At 42.8% G+C, this 22,714-nt stretch overlaps 2 protein-coding genes across 6 annotated transcripts in view; one reads left to right on the top strand and one right to left on the bottom strand.

Annotated features, from left to right (window-relative positions):
- sema5ba (sema domain, seven thrombospondin repeats (type 1 and type 1-like), transmembrane domain (TM) and short cytoplasmic domain, (semaphorin) 5Ba) overlaps positions 1–1,493 on the bottom strand; it is a 159,023-nt gene extending 157,530 nt beyond the window's left edge. For 3 of the 5 annotated variants that reach the window (XM_079356812.1, XM_079356816.1, XM_079356813.1), the window contains exon 1: positions 1,066–1,492. The gene's annotated coding sequence lies outside the window, so the exon portion shown is untranslated. Of the gene's footprint in view, positions 1–1,065 lie in introns of all 5 variants that reach the window. The other 2 variants (XM_079356814.1, XM_079356815.1) reach the window with 1 other exon arrangement.
- A 1,231-nt stretch (positions 1,494–2,724) lies between these two features.
- The window catches only part of pdia5 (protein disulfide isomerase family A, member 5), a 53,893-nt gene continuing 33,903 nt past the window's right edge, over positions 2,725–22,714 (top strand). Inside the window, exons 1-6 of the mRNA XM_079356820.1 lie at positions 2,725–2,873; positions 13,412–13,538; positions 15,338–15,425; positions 20,867–20,950; positions 21,103–21,148; positions 22,289–22,381. Coding sequence (XP_079212946.1) covers positions 2,808–2,873; positions 13,412–13,538; positions 15,338–15,425; positions 20,867–20,950; positions 21,103–21,148; positions 22,289–22,381 — 504 coding nt within the window. The 5' untranslated portion in view covers positions 2,725–2,807. The remainder of the gene's footprint in view (positions 2,874–13,411; positions 13,539–15,337; positions 15,426–20,866; positions 20,951–21,102; positions 21,149–22,288; positions 22,382–22,714) is intronic.

Raw genomic sequence — 22,714 nt, 5'->3', positions numbered from 1 at the left:
TGAGAGGCAATGTCATCCGAGTGACAAGCTCTGGAATAATGACTATGAGCTCATTTCACCGTTCTCATGCAGCATTTGTCTCACGAACATTTGCTGGGATTTGGAGACAATAAAAGAATATAGGACACTTGCACTCAGTGTGTGCGTAAAGGCTGCACATTCCGCGCGTAAAAGCACATTTGTTAATTGGAAATGATCAGCAATGAGGTCATCGTTAGCAGCATTAAGTCGGGTTTTTTTTTGTTTTTTTAAATACAACCAAAGTTGGGAAGGTTACATTTAGATGCTTATTCTTTCACGAGCTATTTGTGGTCCAAACTAGTTATCGATGTTTGAGTTTAGATATTTTAAAGAAAGAAAAATACAACATATACGCAAGGCACTGAGGTAATCAACTTTCATTAATTGATCTCCAAAATAAATAAGTTTCTTCTGGGATTTTTTTGAAGTTGACATCTCGCCTGGATAGACACCACAGAGATGCGTGCAGAACAAAGTAAGTTTCAGACAGCGCTAATGTGGCAGGCACAGGCAGCTTCTGCAGCCCACAAATGCTCCTCTGATCCTGGGATGAAACGTGAGTGGAAAGTAAAACTGGCATGGCATAAAGGAGCTGAAAACTGCTCTGAATAACGCATACTATCGACGGCAAAATCGGGTCGCCTGAGGCAGGCAAAAGTGGGCAAAGGCGCAGGAAAGTGTTACAGTTAAATAAAGAAGACACATTGCACAAAAGCCAGTCTGATGGAGGAAAGGTCCACGGAAAAAACGGAGCCCACCGCTCAGCATCGCTGAAGGAAGCACGAGTAGCCAATCCATTAGTGATGGAGGGTGATTTTCGTTAATTTATCAAGCTAAAGGAGGCTATTGTGTTGTTTGCCTCGGGTCTAAAAATACAGCACCTAAATACACAGTCGACCCACGTCCATTTGGCCTCTAACAACAAATCCAAAGCCGGATTCAAGCTTCAAGTTGATGCACAACACACATAAAAAAGTGCTTTGTTTGGTAATTTCATGTATTTTTTCCCCAATAAAAGAAAGAAAAAAGTGATTTTTCTCTTACCTTCGAAGATGTTTTAATCCGAAAGTTGACAATAAAACCAGGCACAGGTGAGGAGAGAATCACACTTGCACTTTTAGCAGTAGAGACAGAAAAGAAACGGGTTCTAATGTTTGTGTCCTGAGCCACTGTGCGCGTCCCTCTCCAAGCGACCTGCAGCCAACAACTGCGCTCTCCTTCTCCTTGAGCGTCGGACGATACCACCGGGCTGAGGAGGAGGGGGGACAGGGGAGTGGGAGTAGAGGGGGGTGAGGGGGGGTGGGGGGGATCGGTAAGCAAAGATGGGGCCGATTTGCAAGCGTAGTGGGGAAAGAAGCACGGAAACCCTCCGGAGCTGGAAGAGTGTCGCAACAGCGGTTCCGAGCAGATCGAAAGCTGGCAGTGTTTGACAGTGAATCACAGCGTGGAGCTCACACACACAGAGAGGCTTCTGGGAAAGAATTGTCCCGCGTGTTGTTGTCTGGGACTCCACAGTACCTGGTGTGTGTGTGTGTGTGTGTGTGTGTGTGTGTGTGTGTGTGTGTGTGTGTGTGTGTGTGTGTGTGTGTGTGTGTGTGTGTGTGTGTGTGGCGGTGCACAGGTTACCTGGCAATTTATTTCCACTGGGAAGCGAAGTGTTTTCCACGTCTTGCTGTTTTGATCGAAGAAGACAAAAGAACTCAAACAAGTGTAGCCACACATCGCCATCAGACCTCATTCAGTCTGACCTTTAAAATGAAGAATTAGAAAGATGTAAAGCACAGGGAAACAAACACTCCATGTAAACAACCAAAACAATTGTTACTATACCGATGTTTATTATTCTGCAGCAGCAAAAACAAACTTTACTATCTTTTTTTTAATTTTATTTTATTTTTGTTCTAATCGACTAGTTTGCTCCTAATCTGCTGTATTCTCAATCAGTGCTCATCATCCTTTCACCTATGGTGTCAACATGATGGACAGATAAACCCAACAAGCTGAAATCAGAAGTTTTCCTTTTTTTTGATAAAGTAAATAAGGTCAGTGTTTTCTGTTGTATTCTATATTATTTCATTTGATCTGTTACAGTGTTTCCTACGATATGTTATTGTCTAGTAGGCTATCTACCCCGTGGTAGAATTATGGGGATGCTTAAATCACTTAAGTTGGCTATATCTATGGGCCTATAGTTTATGCCATACAAAATAAATAAATAAAACAACTTGCTTGAACATTTTTTTCTCTCAGCCTCTTTTCATATGTAAATATAAAGTGACTTTCTCAACATATTTCGACATCTTTGGTGATTATTTTAGGCTACATGTTGTTTTATTTTGGATAAGTAGTTCTCTGAATCAAAATTAAATGAACTGCTGTTTTAAGTCTGAGTATACCATAGAGCTATTATCATACAACACTTTTGAAAGAAAGGGAGGTGGAATTGATAAAGAGCTAATTAAGAGCCTTTCAATCACAAGCCAATTTAAGCTCGGCTACTAATTACACTCTTGTGTGTTATTCATTCATTTGCAGTACAACTGGCTGCGTTGTGCTGATAATAAAAAACTCATGTTGACAATAGCAGGCTACTTAATGATTTAATGATATCCAAGCAGCATGATAACAGACTAGCTGTTTTGGAGGGGGGGGGGGGGGGGGGGAGGTATTCGCCGCCTCTCAACTGCACATTCCTAAAAACTACATTACCCGACGAGCCTTGCGCCGCGCCCGAGAATCCGTGGAATACCGATTGCGCCTGCGTATCCAGACGTGGCAACGGCATCATGGCCTCTCGGAACCGATCCGGGAGTCGGATGAGAGAGGCGACAATGTTCACGCTGGTGTTGCTGGTGAGTGAAAGAAAGCTCTTCCGTGTGTGTGTGTGTGTGTGTGTGTGTGTGCTGTAAACTGTCTCGGCTCTCTGAGTCATTCCCCGGAGTCTGTTTGTGTGTTTACGCGTAAAGCAACTCTGCAGAAATGTAGAACTCGCTCCTCGCCGCGGCTCTTCCAGCCCCGTCCGCAGAGCAGGAGGTAAAGTTGACAGCCCCTTGACTGAACTTGGGGCTCAGATGTGACCAGCGGGTATCACTGTGGGTAAACTGCGGGCACCGTTGCGCAGGTAAAACCAACTGAATTAGTCTGCTGTGTGTGTGCCTGCACAGAGCGGGTGACTTGTGTAACACGGGGTGACTCCCCCTGTGTTTGAGCTCCAACATTACCGGAGAATTTAGGAACATTGCAATCGTTAAGGTGACCTATTTCTCCACAGCCCCCCCCCCCCCCCCCCCTCACACACCGTATTTATCTCCAAGCTGCTGCTGTTTTAGTTCAAGTCATGCATTACGGTATGTTTTTTTTTTTTTTAGTGCAGCTGGACTCAAGTGTTCAGTCACTCGAGTTTGCAAAGGGAAATGAAAGTTCCAGATTTGACTTTCACAATCTTGTACTTTCACAGGTGGCTGCGAGCTTTTAACAGCTGACAATAACTTCATGCAGTTTATCTCAGTGGTGCCCTTTGGAGGTGGTACAGAGTCCTTTTCACGTCATGTGACAGCCACAATTAACCAGTTATGCAGCATTAAAACTAATCTTCACTCAATGAAAGTTTTCGTGGCTTCAGCATTATGTGTTAATTGTAGCGCTCCAGCACAATATTACATTCATTACCCGGTAATTAAACATGTTTAGCCCTAGAATTACTCCTCATTTATGCACACCACCCCCCCCCCCCCCCACCCCCACCCCCCCATTCCTCGATTGTTGTCAAATATTTACTTTTGTGTTGAGGTAACAGTGCAACAATTTGCTAATTGCGACACGATCCATCAGAGAATGCAATGTGAAATCGTCTGCAAATACATTTAAGAGTCATGGCATGGGAACTAACCCACGAGTGCAGTCCTTTTTAAAGTCTTTAACCTCTCCTCATTTCATTTATATTAAAGAGCAAACTGTGTCATGATGCTGACCCAGACCGTTTTCCTGCTTTGCTTCCTGTGTGCCATCATATCTTTGCAAACATGGGTGGAACTCGGATGTGTTTGCACTGGATTGCTCTCTGGAAACATTTGTAAGGAGGATCTATTACATTATGTTGGCAATGTGCCACAGCAAACAGGACCTGAAACAAAAGTGCTGACTCGTAGGGTCTTTTATTACATCCACAAGACCACAACTGATGTGTGCATATGTGTGTACATACCGGTACTGTGCTACACTGATGTTAAGATATCAATACCTTTTGATTGCTTGAATACTTGTTGGTACATTAAGTCCAGTATTTTAGTCTCAAACTGCCTCCTTTTGCGACCTTGTGTGATTTTTAAGTGTAATTGTTCTGCTGCAGGATAAAAAAAATTCGAGGGTGTTTAAATCGTCTAGCTGTCAGCGTGTGATGGAGAGAAACACCCTCAAGTTAAAGGTTAAAGTTGGCAGCCGTCTTATTATCTTCATCGTCGACTGAGATGGGTCACACCCAGTTAGCACAGGTGGCGATCCATTTGCTCTTTCATATACGCTTCATCCGGCCCCAAACGGGCCCCTGCATTTTGTGTATGCTCCACAGTTACCATGCCAGGCTGTGACTTGGAATCCAAACAGCTTAACTGCAAAGAAGAAAACAGGAAGAAGCCTTTTCTGGTTCTATATGCTCTTTAGTGTGTGTTCCAGGCATCTTGTGCATGTTTAGGCACATCTATGAGCAAAACTTCAAAGTCTGCAGAAACGCTGCTTCTCTGACCTCCTCCCGTTAGCCGCATGAAATGCTCAGTCCCTAGCCCCCCCCCCCCCCCCTCGTTGAAAATGTGTGCCGTGACATCACAAGATAAAGATCGAAGCACAAGCTCCCCTCGGACTGACTTGAGAATTCCCAACATGGTAATAGGGGCGGGATCCGAGAACAAAGCCGAAAGACTGTTCGATTACGAGAAAGCACATTGGCCGACCAATCAGATCAGACTTGGCACACGTGGGGACCTTATTTATTTAGTTTTTCTCTCTTCATGGGGGATTCTGAGCGTTAGTAATAAAGGCAGATGAGAGGCGCTGCGTGGAGCAGCTCTACATGAAAACAGACATTTTTGTGAACATTAGCAGCGATTGTGATCGTACACATGAAATAGATATATGAACCTAAAAAAGGACGTAATATGGGACCTCACATGTGGCAATTGGTGGAGCGAGAAGCACGCATTCTTGGACGGACACACATTATGTTGTGTCAGCTGAAGGAGTAATGCGCCATAACGTCAAAATAATAACAATAAAACATATTGACAAACATGGATTGTTGAATATGTGACGTTACTGGGTCAACTGGAGGACGGTCCAGTCAGAATATCGGCACCTACAAGCAGAATCTGACATACCTGCATCAATGAATTGATTTTCACTTGTTGTGTGTGTGTTCTGGCACAAGGACAGCTGCAGTCCAATTAAATGGCCTCATCGAGCTTTAGCTCAACTCCACTGTGCTCGTAAACATACTGAACGTTTTCCTGCGTTAGAGTCTCGTTGATGGTTTGTCAGACTCTCGGCTGTCTCCAGAAAAGACACAGTTCCTCCACATTGTCCATTGTTTTCCTGATAATATTCACCTTCTCAAGCATGATCCCTCACATGATGGCAACATGTTGATTCAGATAAGCCTGAATAAGTCACACACACACACACACACACACATTTAAGGCTGGCTGCCAAGTGCCAACTCGATAAAGACTGTGGATGAGGATGAAATAAAACAACGGCAGATAAATAGATGTTATAGTTCAATAATTTGCTTTAATTATGATATGTCATTATTTCCACAATCTGTGACTGATTTTGTCCTTATCACCAAGCAGGAGTCTGTGTGGGTTGTATGAAGGTGATTCGACAAGGGGAGGGGATAAACCCACTGCAGCACTTTGTTAGAGGGCAGCTGTCTGGACGGTCTAGTCCTGCCTGTCAAAACAATTTAATCCAAACTGCCTTCAGATGCACACGCACACAAAATGAACTCTTTGAGTCCACTGCCCACGGCTGGCACACTCAAATTGTCTCCCTGTCAATTATAAATGTGTTTGTATTTTCAGGCCAACATAATCAATACTATATGAGAGCCTACTTGTTTTCTGTGACATTTTGTTTTGCAGACTCGAGGAATAAGCAAGGTTAGCACTGATTTTATTTATTTATTTTATTTTATTTGGGGGGGAGGGAGGTTAGAGCACTTTATTGATTTGTCCTCAAAAACAGATTCTAGTGGCATTTGGTCCTCAGCAGGAATTTGAGACCATGTGCTCAAAAAAAACTCCAATTATCATGCAGAAATAGGCCACCAGTTAAAGCTTGCTTTAAGAATAGCCTGCAAGAAGAAAAAGCATGAAACTCCATATCCATGTTTATTTAAAGGAGATGAAAAAACATTGTCATTAATGGGAATTGTTGACCATTCATTTTGGATGATAACCTTTACAGCTCTTGGCCAATTACATGTTTCACAACACTCGTGCTTGTAAAAAAAAAAAAAAAAAACCTCCATATTTGAATTGACATATTTTTAAGATTGCATGCTGCAGTCGATACGTTACATGACAATAAACAGATCTACATCCTTCAAAGTCCTACACTCTATCCATCCAGAACACCCAGTGACACTTGTATTATACACCGCCTTTAACTTTGAGCTGCTGAGCCAATAAAAAGACAGTAATCAGGCCAATGTCGCCGCTCAGGATTAACATGAAGCTGTGCACAGAAACCTAGAATGCCTTTTAGAAATACATCTACATATCCAGTTGCTTTTGATAGTTAGATCAGACATCAGTGTCTTTGCACAGAAGGATTTTTGTTTGCCACAACTGTTCAAACAAAAGAAGCTGATTCATAACCAAATAATTCAAACTTCAAACCAGAAAACGTTGCTTACAGAGCAAGTGAACAAACCTGACGATGGCTCTGTTAATTGTATGCCATCTTTCACTTTGTAACTTGAGCGTGTTGTAAGTAGACGCATCCTCTTCCTCCATCACCTATAGCTGAAATGTGAAACTGTCCAATGCCGCTAATTGATAGCTCGTCTGCTCATTGGATTGCAGAGATGCCTCTAAACCAGCCTTGTGTGTCTGTTGCCGGATGTTGTGCTGCTCCCTTTAAAATTGTCCAGTGCGCGTACACACACACACACACACACACACACACACCTGACTGGCCCATTAGTCATTAAAACTCAAGTGCTTGACTAACACTGCTTTGATGTGTGCTGATTCGGTAATGCTGCTGGAAGTGGATGCCATTCATTAAGCAGATTTGTCCCAGCAGATGGAGGGTGTGGACTGCAAGCAGGGGCTGGGCACCCACAGCGTTGTAAGCGCCACATTTATTTACAGCAACACGATTGGACGTAACCTTTATGGCACATAAGGAAAGGGGGGAAAGCACAGTGGATGGCTGTAATGGATTTTCTCTAAGCACGAGTCGTGCAGTCAGAAAAAGGCCAGTTCAACAGAGCCGTCACGTGCATGGTATTCAGGTATCAGAATGGATTTTTTTAGACGTCACACCAAAGCCGTGTGGCATTTAGACAGAGTGTGTGTGTGTGTGTGTGTGTAGGGGGGGGGGGGGTTACAGTTAGTCGATTTTAGTTCTAGAGCTGGAACTGTTGCCATCTTTCGTACCATCACTCCTCACCTGTACATGATGTGTGATGTGTGAAATGTGATTTTCTTGTTTTGTCTGGATTATTGTAGTTTGCGGCTCAGGGAATTGATCGAACAAATTATCACAAAATCAAACTTGATTCTAGTCTCAATGCTTTTGTTGATCTGGGCGTTAGCGTCGAGACGATAAATAGAACTACACTTTAAATGTCTCCACGACATCCCAACACTTTCACATCACAGCTGCATCATGATCCGAAATCCTGGATTCATTCTGACAAACACACACACACACACACACACACACACAGACACACACAGACACACACACACACACACAGACACACACACACACACACACACACACACACACACACACACACACACACACATATTCCTGGGTTTGGCTTCCCACTTAGTGATGCTAATGAAGGTCAGTTATTAGAAATTCAAGGGGAAAAGATTGTCACGCTCTCATTGTTATACATTAAGCTGCATATATGCATTTCACACAGACGGCATCACTCCAGGATTTCAGTGGCTGTACTGGATAACTTAGACCCAAACACTGCTCACATTTTGAAAGAATGTTTTATGAACAATGAACTCTCGTCCCCTGAATCCATGGACATTAACTGTCAGGACCGTCACCCATTGAAGTACTGAGACTGGTGAATATGCTCGTGTTTTTTCTCCTGCTGAACCCATCATGCACCTTCCAGTCCATTTGGCTCCATTGTGCAGGATTTATGAATTACAAGACTGTTGAATGGAACACAATATACAATGAGGCCCCGGAGCAGCAACCTATAAATAGCACTGAATGTGTGGTTGTGAAAAAAATATTCAGCAGGGACAAAAAAATATATAATACTGGTGGTTGTTAGATTGTGTGCTTTTTAAAAGTTGAAAATGTGTAAGACCTGAACTGAAAGCGATAGAAGCCCGTCCCCTCTGCAGAAGGAGGGCTTCATTGTGCTGTCACTTTAAAAAAACAAACAAATGCAGAGTATGACACGAGACGATCAAACCCTGCACTCCCTGTACAGAGTTAATTTTTCTAATTAACTTCACTGATGAAATAATGAGCCTGAAACCGAGCACTTGTTGACAACTCAAAAGGACTGATTTAACACTAGTAAATAAACTTGGTTGGGGTAGGATGAAGCTCTCTCTCTATTTAGTCACAATATTACCTGCTGATGGGAACGATGTTAGGAGTGCACGGAAGTTTGCGTTACACACAAATAATTTTGGGTTCTGAGCGACCCTGTGTCTCTCCACCGAATCAGTTAGCTGCTGTCTGCAGAGACAGTCTCACCTCATGTAAGTCTGAGTTCTTCCACCCGCCCCCTTACGTTTGCCATTACTGGCATCACTGTCTTCATTTCCTGAGGTCAATAGTGCATGCAAAGGTCAAGCTACACTGAGAGTGCCCTCTGCTGGATCAAACTGCAAACTGCTTCAGACAGCCTGGTGCACTGATGGACTGACACACCACCCAACTATATTTAGAATTGGACGGAAACATGACAGATCGACAATGTGAATATTTCCACCTAGGTTGGAACTCCGAATCAAAAAAGACAACCCATCTTGGTCAAAAAATACACATTGTGCACACACAAAGAACTGTGTGTGTGTGTGTGTGTTCTGCAACAGTGCAGTCGCCCTCAGAGACCTTTGGGGGGTGCCAAAGTGCATATGTTTTGCTTTTACGAGAACTAGACGGCTGTTTTGATCAAGATGGCTGATAAATACAGAGCCTTGTTCTCTAATTTATCATCACTTGCAGTTCTGGTTGAAAAATGGCGTTTTACTGTAGGAGGTGGAGAAAGAAAAGGAACACCAACACTGAACCGATAAAATCAGACGGCATGAAAATAAATTGGATTGTCAGCACAACTATTTATTTTGTTAATTTATTTCTGTGGCTTCCTCCTGCTCCTCAAAATATCCTCAAAATTAACTCTTTGCACAGCTGCTTTGTTATTTCCCTGTGTTTTTATTTTTCATTTTAGCTGATTGTGTTTGTGCTTTATTGTTATAAATCTCCAGCTTAAATTGTCAACAGTGAATTACCACTGTCCCTGAATAGACCTGTCACTTAAGATGGTTTGTGGGGAAACTGTCGGTACAGTCTTGGGTGTTTTTTTCTCCTATTATTGTACGTCTGTCACTTAAAGATGAGTCACGCCTCAGTCGGTGGAAGAATCGTGTCATGTGTGAGATATCGGGGACGTTGGCGTCAGTTTCATTCTCAGCTGTTTGGGCCGTAGGTGTCAGCCGGTACATTCTGTGCTGGATCTTCCATTTAAATGCGTCTGTTTGCACTTCCTGTGATTGTTTTGTAATCCATGCGTGACCAAAAACAGTCAGCTCAGAATCTGTTTTGTTTTTATGCATTTGCAGGTTTAAAACATAAGATTCAAGCTCTCCGTATTGTACCTTTTTTTTTTTTTTTAACCTACTTTTCTAAAACGAAAATCAAAGTTACAATTTGTTCCTTCTAGGTTCTGAAAAATCATTTTGCACACTGTCCAGTAGACATTTCAAAATAAAAGAATACAAAGGTATTTGTAACAGTTACAGAATACAAGTTGAACACTTCCACCTTGCTCAGGCTCAAATAAACATGCTTTTGATCCACACATACATGCATAGACAACTTGTTGTGAATGCAAACGTTCCTTTATTAGCAGAGCATAACATCAAAACTAACCAAAACACGTGAGCGGAAATGATGTTTTAAATGAATGTGTTTATTGCAGAGCGTCTGCCTTGACAGTTGAACAACCCTGTATGAAGTTTGTGACTTGGTCCTTCCCAGATGATGGCGGCTGTGTGCTTGTTTAGATTTATAGCTGTAATAGTGAATTCTGCTAAAGATGCATCAAAATATTCTCCATTAGAAATACTTCAAACACTCCTCATAGCTCTACTTGAAGAAGTGTACAGGGTTTATTGATTTATTGTACACGGCTTTGAGACATACTAAACATGGACAGATCAATGGTAAAGAAGTGGAGATGTTAAATATGAATGTGTTCAGACATGTTGTTTCTCTGGAGCCAGAAACCAGTTACTGTGTAAGTTCAGCTTTAAATAGCAAGTTTGACTTTGTTCAGAGCAAACTGGCAGCTCCTTTCGGAGGTGAGTTTCACAGTTTTGGGTCTGATGAGTCTCTGTTGGTACACTTTGTATGGGGGGATGAATTTCTTCTCGCCTCTTTTGATTTTATGAAGGATGTACGTTCTTCATAAATAAGGATGTGACCTGTCTGACTGCAGTTTGTCAGGAGGTTTACCTCAGCTTCAGCTCTTTGACTGAAGTAAGAGTGTGAAGTTTGTGTAGACACCATTTTGAATGTAGAAACCACCTTGGATGGGAGAGCTGTGCCATTTATAGCAAATTATATCCAATACGAGTATTTGCTCATAAACACAAGTCTGAATTTGTCAGGATAAATAATAAAATATTTAATAGAAACAAGCTATGCTTTCTGACTCGGCATGTATTCATTTTACCCATTGGAGAGCAGCTTGGGTTGAACAACCATACTTTAATATCAAGTTCTTACAGTCAGATGCTTTTGCGAATTTATTCTGGATTCAGGAGAAACATACATGAGTACAAACAAACATCAGATGGAGAGAAACTTTGTGTTACATCATGCACTCTAAGTTGTTTTTTAACACACTTCATACCGTTATCGAAATTTGGAACAATGTTATCACATATTTGTCATATCTAACAGCCGGGCTTCCCAAACAGACCCCTTAGAAACCAATGGGCGACGTCACCTAGACATTGGCTCATAAATAGTGAACCCAGGAGAAGCTGATGTGTTCACATGTGTTCACTTTACATGAGGTTTCCAAACAAAAACAAAAAAAACGACATGTAGTTGATATCCGCGTTCAGGCCCAGATTCAACGCACCCCTTTTTAAGCATCTGTTTAACTTTGAGCCACCATAAATGTTCACTTCCCCAATTAGTTATAAGAAGCCATCACTTGAGGTTGGATGGCTGTTGTCTTCAGATTCTCATTATTCATACCAGGAGGAGGACGTGCTCAGTGAGTCTTTAAGTATTTAGAGGAACAGAAAGCAATTTAAGTGAAAGATTTGTTCAGTTTTGCATAATTTTAATCCTGCCGGTCCACCGTCAAGCATCCCATTCTCCTTCTGATAACTTAGAAACCCTGACACCCTGTCTTATCTCTTTGTTAATCTTGCCCCCCAGACTCTCACTCCCATTACCACATTTCCACCCGAGTTTCACCAAGCGAGCCTCTAATTAATCCACCCTTTACATATTACTGAATACTGATATGTCACTTGTGTTTATCTTATCTTATCAACCTGACGAAATCAGAACGCATCAAGTCAACATATATAATCCCAAGGATGACAGATCATTGGCCTGAGATGGATACTGTGTCTGTAACTTGGCACTCGAGTTGTATTTTCTTCTCTCTAGAAGCCATTTAGCTTTGTTCTGTTCATTTAAGAAATGTGGTGCTGTCCAAAGAGACTCACCTCACAGGAGGATTCAGTTGGGGAATTTAAATGAGAAAATGAAGCTGACATGTGCTTGTTCTCATTCCCGGTGATATCACTCATCGGGCAGGAAACGCTGAGCGAGCAGACAATGTTTGCTGTCTAATCTAGATCTCTGTATGCGACAAGGAAAGGCTTTTTAATGAATGGTGATGCCACAGTGTCTGTGAAAATGCATGTAGTTAACTTTATATGGCTTCAGTGTAATCTGTCTTTTTTTTTTTTTTTTTTTTTTTTTTTTTTAGTTGTCTGTGATTAAAGTGCAAGCTTCTCAGTGTGGGCTTTGTTTTGTTAGATTAGATGTTTCACACCATTAGCTAGACTGCCGGCGTTTGGAAAGTCGAAGGAGCCATTCTGACTAACGGTGCAGATGTGCCCACCTGTTGCTCACTTTGAATCACCTTTCCAAACAGGCTCATCCTCAGCACAGCGCAGTCTCGTTTGTGCTCTACAGCAGCTGAAGTGAAATCAATAACAATTTGGATTCAGCCATGAAACTCATAACACGCCGGCTCAGAGATGCATATCAAGTTCAAACTGTTGATCTTGTTTATGGCAGTTATGAACCCTCAGCCTGTGCTCTCACACTTATTCACAGACGAGGGCTGCAGCAGAGGTACAACACTGTAACTATGGTTATCTCTCTGTACTAAATGTATTTCACTTGGATCCAGCTGATATTTTAACTTGACACATAGCTGGAAAAAATACACAAAATTGAACCCCCGTAAATCCCCTCACTAGTGCATTATGCATTATTTGTCTGCAATTTCTGGCTAAAGAGGTAAAGCTTGTCCTTGGTTCGACGCTGGATTTAAGTTAGAATAAAAAGAAAGAGGTCAGAGTCTGAGGAGGTCTTGGCAAATTGCAGTCGAGTTTTGCAATATTAATGATAATCTGTTCAAAGGTGTAAGCAGGGGGGACAGTACATGAATCAAACAGTAAGTGGGTCTTTGTTTGAGCAGAACAAATAATGAAGTGACTTCAACACATCTGAGCAGACATCTAATTCTGGCTGTCCTGCTCCTGGTATGTCTGCTCCATCGTGGTGTTGTTGGTGTGTTTGTGTGATTATTCATAGTGTTGTTGGTGTGTTTGTGATTATTCATAGTGTTGTTGGTGTGATTATTCATAGTGTTGTTGGTGTGTGATTATTCATAGTGTTGTCGGTGTGTTTGTGTGTACAGGTGGGGCTGCTGCAGGTGCTGGAGGCGGTGAAGGTGTCTCCTCTCATCGAGAAGGTCAGCGACCACAAAGACTTCAAGAAGCTGCTCCGAACGAGAACCAACGTTCTGGTACTTTACACCAAGTCCGGTGAGAAAAGACGGTGTATTTATTTATTGACCCGGCTGTAGAGACCTCTCTAGGTAGCAGAGAGAACTCCCATGATTCCCCACTAGACGTCACCTTTTGTTATTTTTTTTGATCGAGTGTCCCCTGACAGCTGATTTTACAAACTGTGCATGTTCTAAAAAGCATTTGGATTCCCGGCCTTGTGAACCGATTGCCCACTGACATCATCAAAGGGTGGTCTACAGCATCTCACTAACGGACCTGGAGCTGATCTTACAGAGAAAGAGATCAGTTATTACATAGAGTAATGTAACCCTTTTCAAACAAAGTTTAACAGGATTGTGTTCGTCCAACCATTAAGGATCTCCTAATGCATCCCAGTAGATTTGAATTCCTTTTTAAATGAACACATTTCTTCGAAGAAGAGGACTGCACGCAGCAGGCTGTTAGAAGAGGCTGCTTGATATTACTAATTTTCCAATCAAACGCCCCTCCTACCCCTCAGTAAGCATCAGAAGACTCACAGAGCCCCACAGCTACAGATTTATTTGTTTCATTATTCATGGCCCATCTCAGCATGTATAAAAAGACTGTATGAAGCTTTGACACATCGAGCTCTGCCTCTGATTGATGATTATTCACTTGCTGCAGCATCACACAGACGTGCCTAATTTAACGTTCCCTCTTGCTGCAGGTTTTCTGTCTTGCTGCTTTAAATCCTCTCTACACTAACCAATTATCTGACCGCTTCTAGCTGCGTCACGTACATCTACCCTCATGAGTAAGGAAGGTCAACCCCCCCCCCGCCCCTCCCATCCCCTTCCTCTGACCCTCTGCACCCCTTTGAGTCCCTGTTGAGATTAGCTGTGGTTAGCATTCATCAGCCCTGAGCTTATTAGAAAATCTACTCGACGGTATCTGCGTGCATTCTGCTCCATAAATGGTTATTCTCCAACACTGAATGGCCAGATGTTTTAGTTGCTAACCTGGTGCAAGGCAGCACCCAGGGGAGTCATCGCAGTATCCCTAAATCTAAATATACCCCTCGCCTGAAGCATTGAGAGGAATTCTACTTTTTATGCAGTGAATAAAACACACCAGGTTTCAGGGGGGAGGATAAAAATGATGTACTGTGTTACAAAAGTTTCAATATTACTCAAGTTAACATTACTCACAGGAACCTTCCTTTTCTTGCAACACCTGATAAGAAAAGTATGATGTATTGCTGTGTGTGTGTTGTCTTAGCTCGTGCAGAAAGTACAGTGCTCGGCTGTATTTTCTCAATGACATGGTAGATTGTGCAAAATCTCCAGTGGTTCATGAACCCCTCTATGTTGTCCTTGAGTGAGCTCACACTCGGTGTTCATCACGGCTCAGAATGTGTTAGAAAGCAGCATGCGGCAGGTAGAAATGAGCGTTCGCGCCACATCCGTGCTGTGCCACCCCCCTTCCCCCTCCCCCTCCTTGTTAGCTGAAAAGTTGGTCTACTTCTGCAGAGTCTTTGTGTCACCTTATAATCCCTCCATCCCCTGCTAAGTCTCACTATTGTGAGATGCTGAAAGCTGATGTAACTTAAACCCCCTCCCTGAACTCATCCGGTGAAGGGTATTAGAAAGCGCTCTTCCATCACCCCTGCATCCCAAACTCAGTGATCTCTTTCTTTGCCACTTTGTTCTCTAGTAAGACACTGAGCTGCGGTGTAACTCAATCCCTCCTCGCTGTGTTTGACATGACAGTGTCCTCTGTGTCTGGAGGCTCTCCAGAGCTATTGAACGGTTTTGCTAACAACTCTGACTGAGGTTTGTTCTCTGTGTTTGCAGCTACATCAGGGGACTCTCACCTGAAACTGCTGTCAGATGTGGCCCAGACAGTCAAGGGCCAAGGGACTATTGCATGGGTCAACTGTGGGTAAGTAATGAGGTTCATTATTTTTCTTTTTAAATTGTACACATAGAGTTTAATTGGCTACCAGTCTCTCTCAGCAGAATGATTGAATCCTCCTCTGCCATCCGTCTACACAAGTGATGGCTTTTTAATCGGGGTGTAAATGTCCTGCAGGTTCAATAGTACAGGAAGCCATTTAGTTATTATTATTGACCTATTTTGTCTATCCCCATTTTAAAACTCGCCCATAGTGTTACATTGCTGGATATACCCACTTCTTAAATTGGGCGAAGTTTCAGATCATTCAAATTCAGAAAACTTTATTGATCGCTCTTGGGGTAATAGGGGACAAAGATACGCATAAACACAAGAGATCAGACAAGAACAGCTTGTCCTGTAAACCACAGCGATGATTCCCTGATATGATATTGAGAATTTTCGAAGATGGTTTTAGTCCTCCTGTGTTGGTCGATGAAGCCAAACTGGAGAGCAGCCCTCCCCTGGCAGCTCTGCAGCGTTCTGCCACCAGAGGGCTTCCATGGAGCTGGCCAATCAGAAGAAACTTTCGCCTATTTTTTCTATCAGTGACAAAGTCATATTAAATATGAAAAAATAACCGGCTGCTGTATGAACAACCATTACTGGCAGCTGTAGAAATAAAAAAAATACTTCTAACTTGTTAATGTTTATGTAAGCATTCAAGCTCAATTCTCTTATTTATTTCTGGAAGTAGAGCAGGACATCTGTCAGTCTTCTTTCGTGTTTCTATCTCCGGCAAGTTCCGGCCTTCAAGCACAACTCCCTTTACTCCCCAGCGAGCTGACTTTGGATTGTTGTTCTTTCTGCCCTTCCTCATGTTCACTTCCACTTACATTCTTCTATAGCTGTCAAGCCATCAACTGCAAGAACCGTCTCCTTCACCAGAGGAGGAAAAGTGTATCATAAAACAGGAAACAGGAAGACAGTTACTCCCCTTTGGCACCAAGTGTTCATTGCAGCATTCAAAATCTCTCTCAAGCATATCTTGGATTGAAGACGAGGCAGATAGACAGGAAGAAAAACGAAACTCATATCAGTGTGGAGTTCAAAAGATTGTCAGAACGGTTAGTGTCCACGTCTCTTCTCAAAGACACGCCATGATACAATCTGCTTTACTGTTTACTTTTTGACTCAGTTACCTTTTTTTTTTAGTCTTGGATAGTATGGTATCATCTCCCTCTCTTCCTCCTCCAACAACTCAAGCATGTAAGAGAGTGTACTCACACTGAGCTGAGATTTATACCGGGCCAGATTCCTGCCAGAGGAGCTAGAGCGAGCCGGGCTCATCACTGCAGGACACGCGGGTCCAGTGCCAGGCTCTGTGGCGAAGCATTGTGCTATTTGGCATTTTTCTCAACCATCTCAAATGGGTCGGTTCCAAATCGAAGCTCCAGCTGCGAGCTCATGGTGGACAGAGAGAGAGAGCGAGCTGAGCCCATATCACAGCGTGAGAACTCGCAGCGCTGCCAAGAAAGAAGGCCACCGAGGCCAGAATGACACACTTTAAACAGATGACAGTGACCTGAGTGTTGGCCAACAGGGATCCTCCGAAGGGATGGATGAGCTCATACAGGAAGCGCAGGACTGTGGCGTCCATTCAGGAGTTAGAACCGGACTGTCAGAACAGGCTTAGGACATAGGAAACATGCTCCCGTGTTGATCAGTTGAACCAGCAGAGGACAAACAAGGCCAGCACAGATTAGGATTTGTGCTTTAACAAAGCAATAATTAAATGGCATGCAGCGCTGCATCCTCTTTGCCTGATGAATCCATTAATCCTGTACAGAAAGGGATTCTGTTGACTTTGACCTGATGTAAAATGTTGCCTCCCTTATTGTTTCCCAGTCTTCCTACTTAAAAGACTTAAGCTTAGAGATGTGCATGAGAAAAATAAAAAAAGTGTAAGTCACAATGTATCACGACACAGGTGTCATGGTCTACAGATAAAAGCCTTTCCTCGTGTGGACGTTCCTAGTCTTGTTTTAGATTCCATTTTATTTAACTTTGTACTTTTTGCACATTTAGATTGTATTAATGTAAATATTATTTATCTTATTTTACATCGTTTTTTTGACCGTACCTTTTTATCTACATTGCACCGTGGGGAGGGGGGGAAACGTAATTTCAATTTCACTGTATGTCTGAAATATTTTGGAATTGACAGTAAAGTAAACCTTGAAACCTTGAAACAAAGGGAAAGTGGTCAATGATGTGTTTCCATCTGTCTGCCAGAGAGTGAAGAAGTTAGCTAACCAAACTCACCCTCTCTTCAGTCGGCTTGTGTTAACCTGAAGCTCCAACTGTTAAATGAAGCCTAAGCAGAAGTACATAAAGCTGCAGTTGAGGCCGGCTGCAATAGCCAAGAAATTCCTCCTTTTTACAGCAGTAATAAAAAAACACTTTTAAAGCCAGAAAGGTTCAGAAAAACAAATTTGGTATCACGAGCTCTTTTCTTTATGGCTACACATGAAACAGAGTTAAATTCCTTTTCATGGCTCATCCGTTTTGATTGTATTGGACTTCAGAGTTAATCGTACATGTGCACACTTCGGGGTCGTGAATGAGTTGACTGACAGGTGGATGCCTTGTGGCTGTTCCCCAGGTGGCTTAAGGCCCTCCTCAGCTCTACCTCGTTGACTCTTACTATGTTGATTGAAAACAAGGTTGATACAGCATTTTCAATATGGTGACAGGCGGCCATCTTTGGGCTCCATAACTTCTTTAAAAATCAATGCGAGACATCACTGGAAGTATGTCCGTGTTTTTATAGTTCACCTGCACAGCATCCTTATGGCCTCTGCTGGTGACGCCATTCCATTCAGTGAATCAGACAACGTCCTCATCCGCTTGTAATATTGGATGCTGACTCTTGAAATTCAGAGAAACTTAAAATGTGAAGTTTCTGTTAAAACAAACCTGGTTAAGAAAAAGAAAGTCTTACACTTCTTCTAAATAATGCTTTCTCTGCGACAGTTGTATGGTCTTTCTTAATCCCGACTACACAGTGTTGGACAATAGTTACTTTTTTGGCATCTATTTTTAGCAGCTTATCTCTTCACCACATCTGTCTGTCAGCACCTTATAACTTCCCATCAGCCTCCACTCATACGACACTACATCCCCGTGGACCTGCTGCTCACTGGAGCATTGAGAGCTTTGGTGCTTATTCATCAATTTAAGTGAATCCACAGATGAATATGTACAGCAGTTATGCTGTTGTGGTGGTCAGCTCTTTAGAGAAATGCCGTTCATTGACTGATTTAAACGTTAGCTTGTGAGTCATTCTGGCGCCCTTTGGCTTGTATTTGTTGCGTGATTGAATAGTTGTGCTGTGCTCATAGGTTGATTCACAAAAAAACTTTAGTCCAGAAACAAAGGAATGCAGTGCTGTATTTTTTTTCCTCTGAGTCAGTTTTACTGTGCATGGATGACAAGATGAGTAAGAGGTTAAAAGCCCAAGTCCATTGTTCTTCTGGTCTCTCTACCCACATGCATCGCCTTTATAGTCTGATAGTCTTTAATGCCAGAACTGCACAGCTCAGTTTCAGTTTCCAACACGTCTGTGGTTTTATATCTGTCTTGTATGAAACATCAAAATGTCTCCATTTTTGGTTCAATAGAACAAAACAGATCTTTACTAATGATCAATCGTGACACAAACAGTTGTTATTTTTCAATTGATTAGATTCATTTAATGAAGACAAAGTGGAGGTTTGGACCAAGATGGTTCATAACATGGAACAAAAATACAGAATAAAAGAAGCGTGCTTTGAAAGCTCTCCATGAAGTCTTTGATAAAGTTATTTTTTGCGGGCGTCCATTCACAACCGGCAAAAACAGCTCCCAGACCCACGGTTTGAATAAGACTGGTTTAAAGCACTGAAGTCGAGAAAATCAAAAAATATGTTGGAAAAACAATGGCATTCACATTTCAATCTTTTAAAGTTGTCAAGTTGAATGCATGCGTGAAAAGATTTCAAACCAGAGCACATATATAAGAGGAAAATGCACAATGTTTACTGTCCACAGGATTGCTTTTACCTCTCACAACATCAAAAGCTGTTGGGTAGAATTTTTTTCTTTATCTGCGTTCGAGAGTTTCAGGTTTCTCTCACCCTTGTGTGACACATGGAAATGTTTGAAGGAGAAAGAATCAGAAGGCTGCTTTTGAGTCGGATGACTGCTCGTCATCTCCCAAATACATGTCGAGGTCACATCTGCTCCTGGTGTCTCCCCCCAACTGGTGCCATCTGCCTTCATGAGTCAGCAGAATATGGCATTAAGCACACAGCCATTACCTGAGATACTTTCTGTCAACACATGCACGCACTGATTCACTCCTCTTCATAAAACCATCCTGAACACACATCCGGCTCGCTGAAGTGACGTGAAGGCATGATTAATTTCCACCTCTTTGAATCTGTCAGCATCAGACGCTCTCCGTCTCTCCGTCTTCTAATGAATGCGTTTTCTTTTTGAGTACTTAATGTTGCTTCTGATAATGTCTCAGTGCTGCATGTGTGAAGTACATGTAGGTGGTTAGATGCATAATTATGTCCTTTTTAACTGCAGCCTTTTTTTCAGTGACAGGTTAAAGCCTGTTCATTAAAGTGAATGCTGTAAACGTACTGAAGCTGTACATAAAAGTCTAACCAGGATTCCCTTTCAGGCCGGTCCATGTGAGTCTGGTCCTACTCCAGGTTTCTGCTGATTTAAAGGATCTATCATTGATTGATGAGAGGAACTCTATATTCTATAACTAACTGTGACTTCAAACGCTTCTGTACATCGTAGACCCCGCCCATCTTGGACCCTGTCTCTTGCCCCCCCCCCCCCCTCTGGAAGGAGAGTGACGTGCGGTCGTATCCGCGTCCGCACGTCGGAAAACAACGCGGAGAACATGATGCTACATTGAGGCTTATTTTGAGTCACGTTAGTCGGATGCAGCCAGATTTCTCTTTAATAAAGGCCGTCGGCGTTGTGTACCCGCGTGCTCGTGCGTGAACTGTACAGTGCCGAAGCACACTGGCCAAAAGAACTGGACTTTAGGGGTGAAGCATGCTGAGGCACGAGTGTGAGTGCGCCCTAACAGACTGAGAAACGGTTTCTTTCCACAGACAGTGAAATACTATCTACTGCTGCCCCCCCACGACCCCCTCAAACCAGTAACCACAGCACCAGCACTGTTATTCACTACTGCCCTGTACTCATTTCTGTTCATTAAACTTGCACTATTTGCACTTTCTTTTCTATAGATGTCTTCAGACTGGCTTTAATGTTGTCTTTACATCATCATTATTCCTGTTCGTGTGTCTGTGCTGCCACTGACGAGAGCTGCTGAACTATTCATGTCGCAGGGACAAGAAGGATCTGTTCTATTAAAGGGTGTTTAAGATGTTTACATGTGTATGTCTCGTCTCTCGCAGAGATTCAGAGGGCCGTAAGCTCTGCAAGAAGGTGAAGGTGGACACGAGCTCCAAACGTGAAGGAGCAGAGCTGCTGCACTACAAGTGAGTAACTATAAAAAGTCAGCTGGCTGTCAGGCGCTCTTTCACACCTCAGTGCTTTTCTGGAAAGTAATATGGTGTTAGCGGCTTAAGCAGCATGTTGTTTGTCGTTTACTTCTGGTGTTGTGAGCACTGTGTCTCGGTGTGTCTTGCAGAGACGGGACGTTTCACACGGAGTACAACAGACCCGCTACCTTTAAGGTGAGTGCACCGCTGAGACCCTGCATTCTTTGCATCAGCTGCTACGTTGTTCTGATGGCCTAGCGGTGAGGTCGCGTTGCACGTACGGAGGCTCGCTCCTCACTCTCTCCCTGGTTTCCTACTCTTATCCCACTGTCCTGTCATATAAAGGCCAAAAACACTGACACAGATATTCATGTGCCGCTAACAGCTGTTAGCTAAATCTTACAAATCGCTGAGCACAAACTTTCCCCCTCTTCACCACAAGAAGTGAAACGCCAAGAAACTTGAGATTTGAATTTAAGAAGTGTTATTGGGTAGAAGGCAGAATGTGCAACATTTAACACACAGATCAAAAAGCAAAGGATAATTGTGTCTGACGCTTGAGCTTCATGCTGATTAAATATGATGCATTGACACTGATAACTTCTCGTGCTGTCGCGAGTGGAGAGGAGTTTTTTTTTTTTTTTTTAGGTTTCATGCTGATGCTCAAGGGCGACATCTACTGAATCCCAAAGTCGCACATTCTTCCTCTTCTGATCTACAAATGAAAACAGCCTTCAGTCCTGGTTTAGATTAAAGTGTGGAGAACATATAGAAGTGGCTTCTTCTGTTTTTGTCGTCTGAGTTCAATCACAACAACACTGTGTAGCTACGCGTTTATTTTTCACTGTTATCATTAAATTGTTCTCTTTACTTTTATTCTGCCTGTTTGTGTTTCCCTGACAGATGTAAAAACTTGAAGTGACAATGAAGCGCCTAAAGTCTCAGTTTAAACCATTAACTCTGAACGCCACGTAATGATCACTGAATATTCCGCCCGCGTCCACGCCGTCATTGTTATTGTCCCGCCGAATGAAACATTTCCTGCTGTTGCCTCTGCAGACATATGGTTCATTCTATTTACATGGATCTTTACCAAGTCCATTAACAAACGGGCGTATTGAAATAGCTGTGACACCTCTTTGATGCATGAACACGTCGCTCTATATGAGCCTCCACCTGGCGCAGCCTGCAGTCTGTCTGTGCTCAGTTTAACTGTGATGTCTTCAATGCTCAAATCAGCTATCATCAGTCATGCAGTGTTCACAGGATCACTTTGTTAAAGTGACAACTTGTCTTACAATATAACTTTAAAACTCTTGTTTTTCTTCCCTTCAGTCCATGGTGGCGTTCCTGAAAGACCCGTCAGGCCCCCCGCTGTGGGAGGAGAACCCCGAGGCCAAAGATGTCGTCCACATAGAGACGGAGAAAGTAAGCAGTGATCCTAAAACGTCTTTTGAAAATGTGGATAAATTACAGTCGCTCGGTCTGTTGGGACTTGGGAACCGGAGGGTCGCGGGTTCAAGTCCCGACGCGGACCAAAAAATAAAGAAGTTAGTCTGGAAGCTGGAGTGGTGCCAGATCACTTCTCAAGCACTGTCGAGGTGCCCTTGAGCAAGGCACAGAACCCCCAACTGCTCTGGTGTGTGTGTGAAACATGTCTCTATTCACACTCTGTTATTGTAAAGTCTCAAATCCAAACAACCTGTGACTCATTTGAGTGAGCTGATACTGATAGTCACTTGATATTCTAATATCAGACAA

This window comes from Symphodus melops (genome assembly GCF_947650265.1).
Source record: "Symphodus melops genome assembly, chromosome: 12".
Taxonomy (NCBI): Eukaryota; Metazoa; Chordata; class Actinopteri; order Labriformes; family Labridae; genus Symphodus; species Symphodus melops.
Note: the sequence above shows the minus strand (reverse complement) of the source record. Positions and strands in the feature narration are given on the sequence as shown.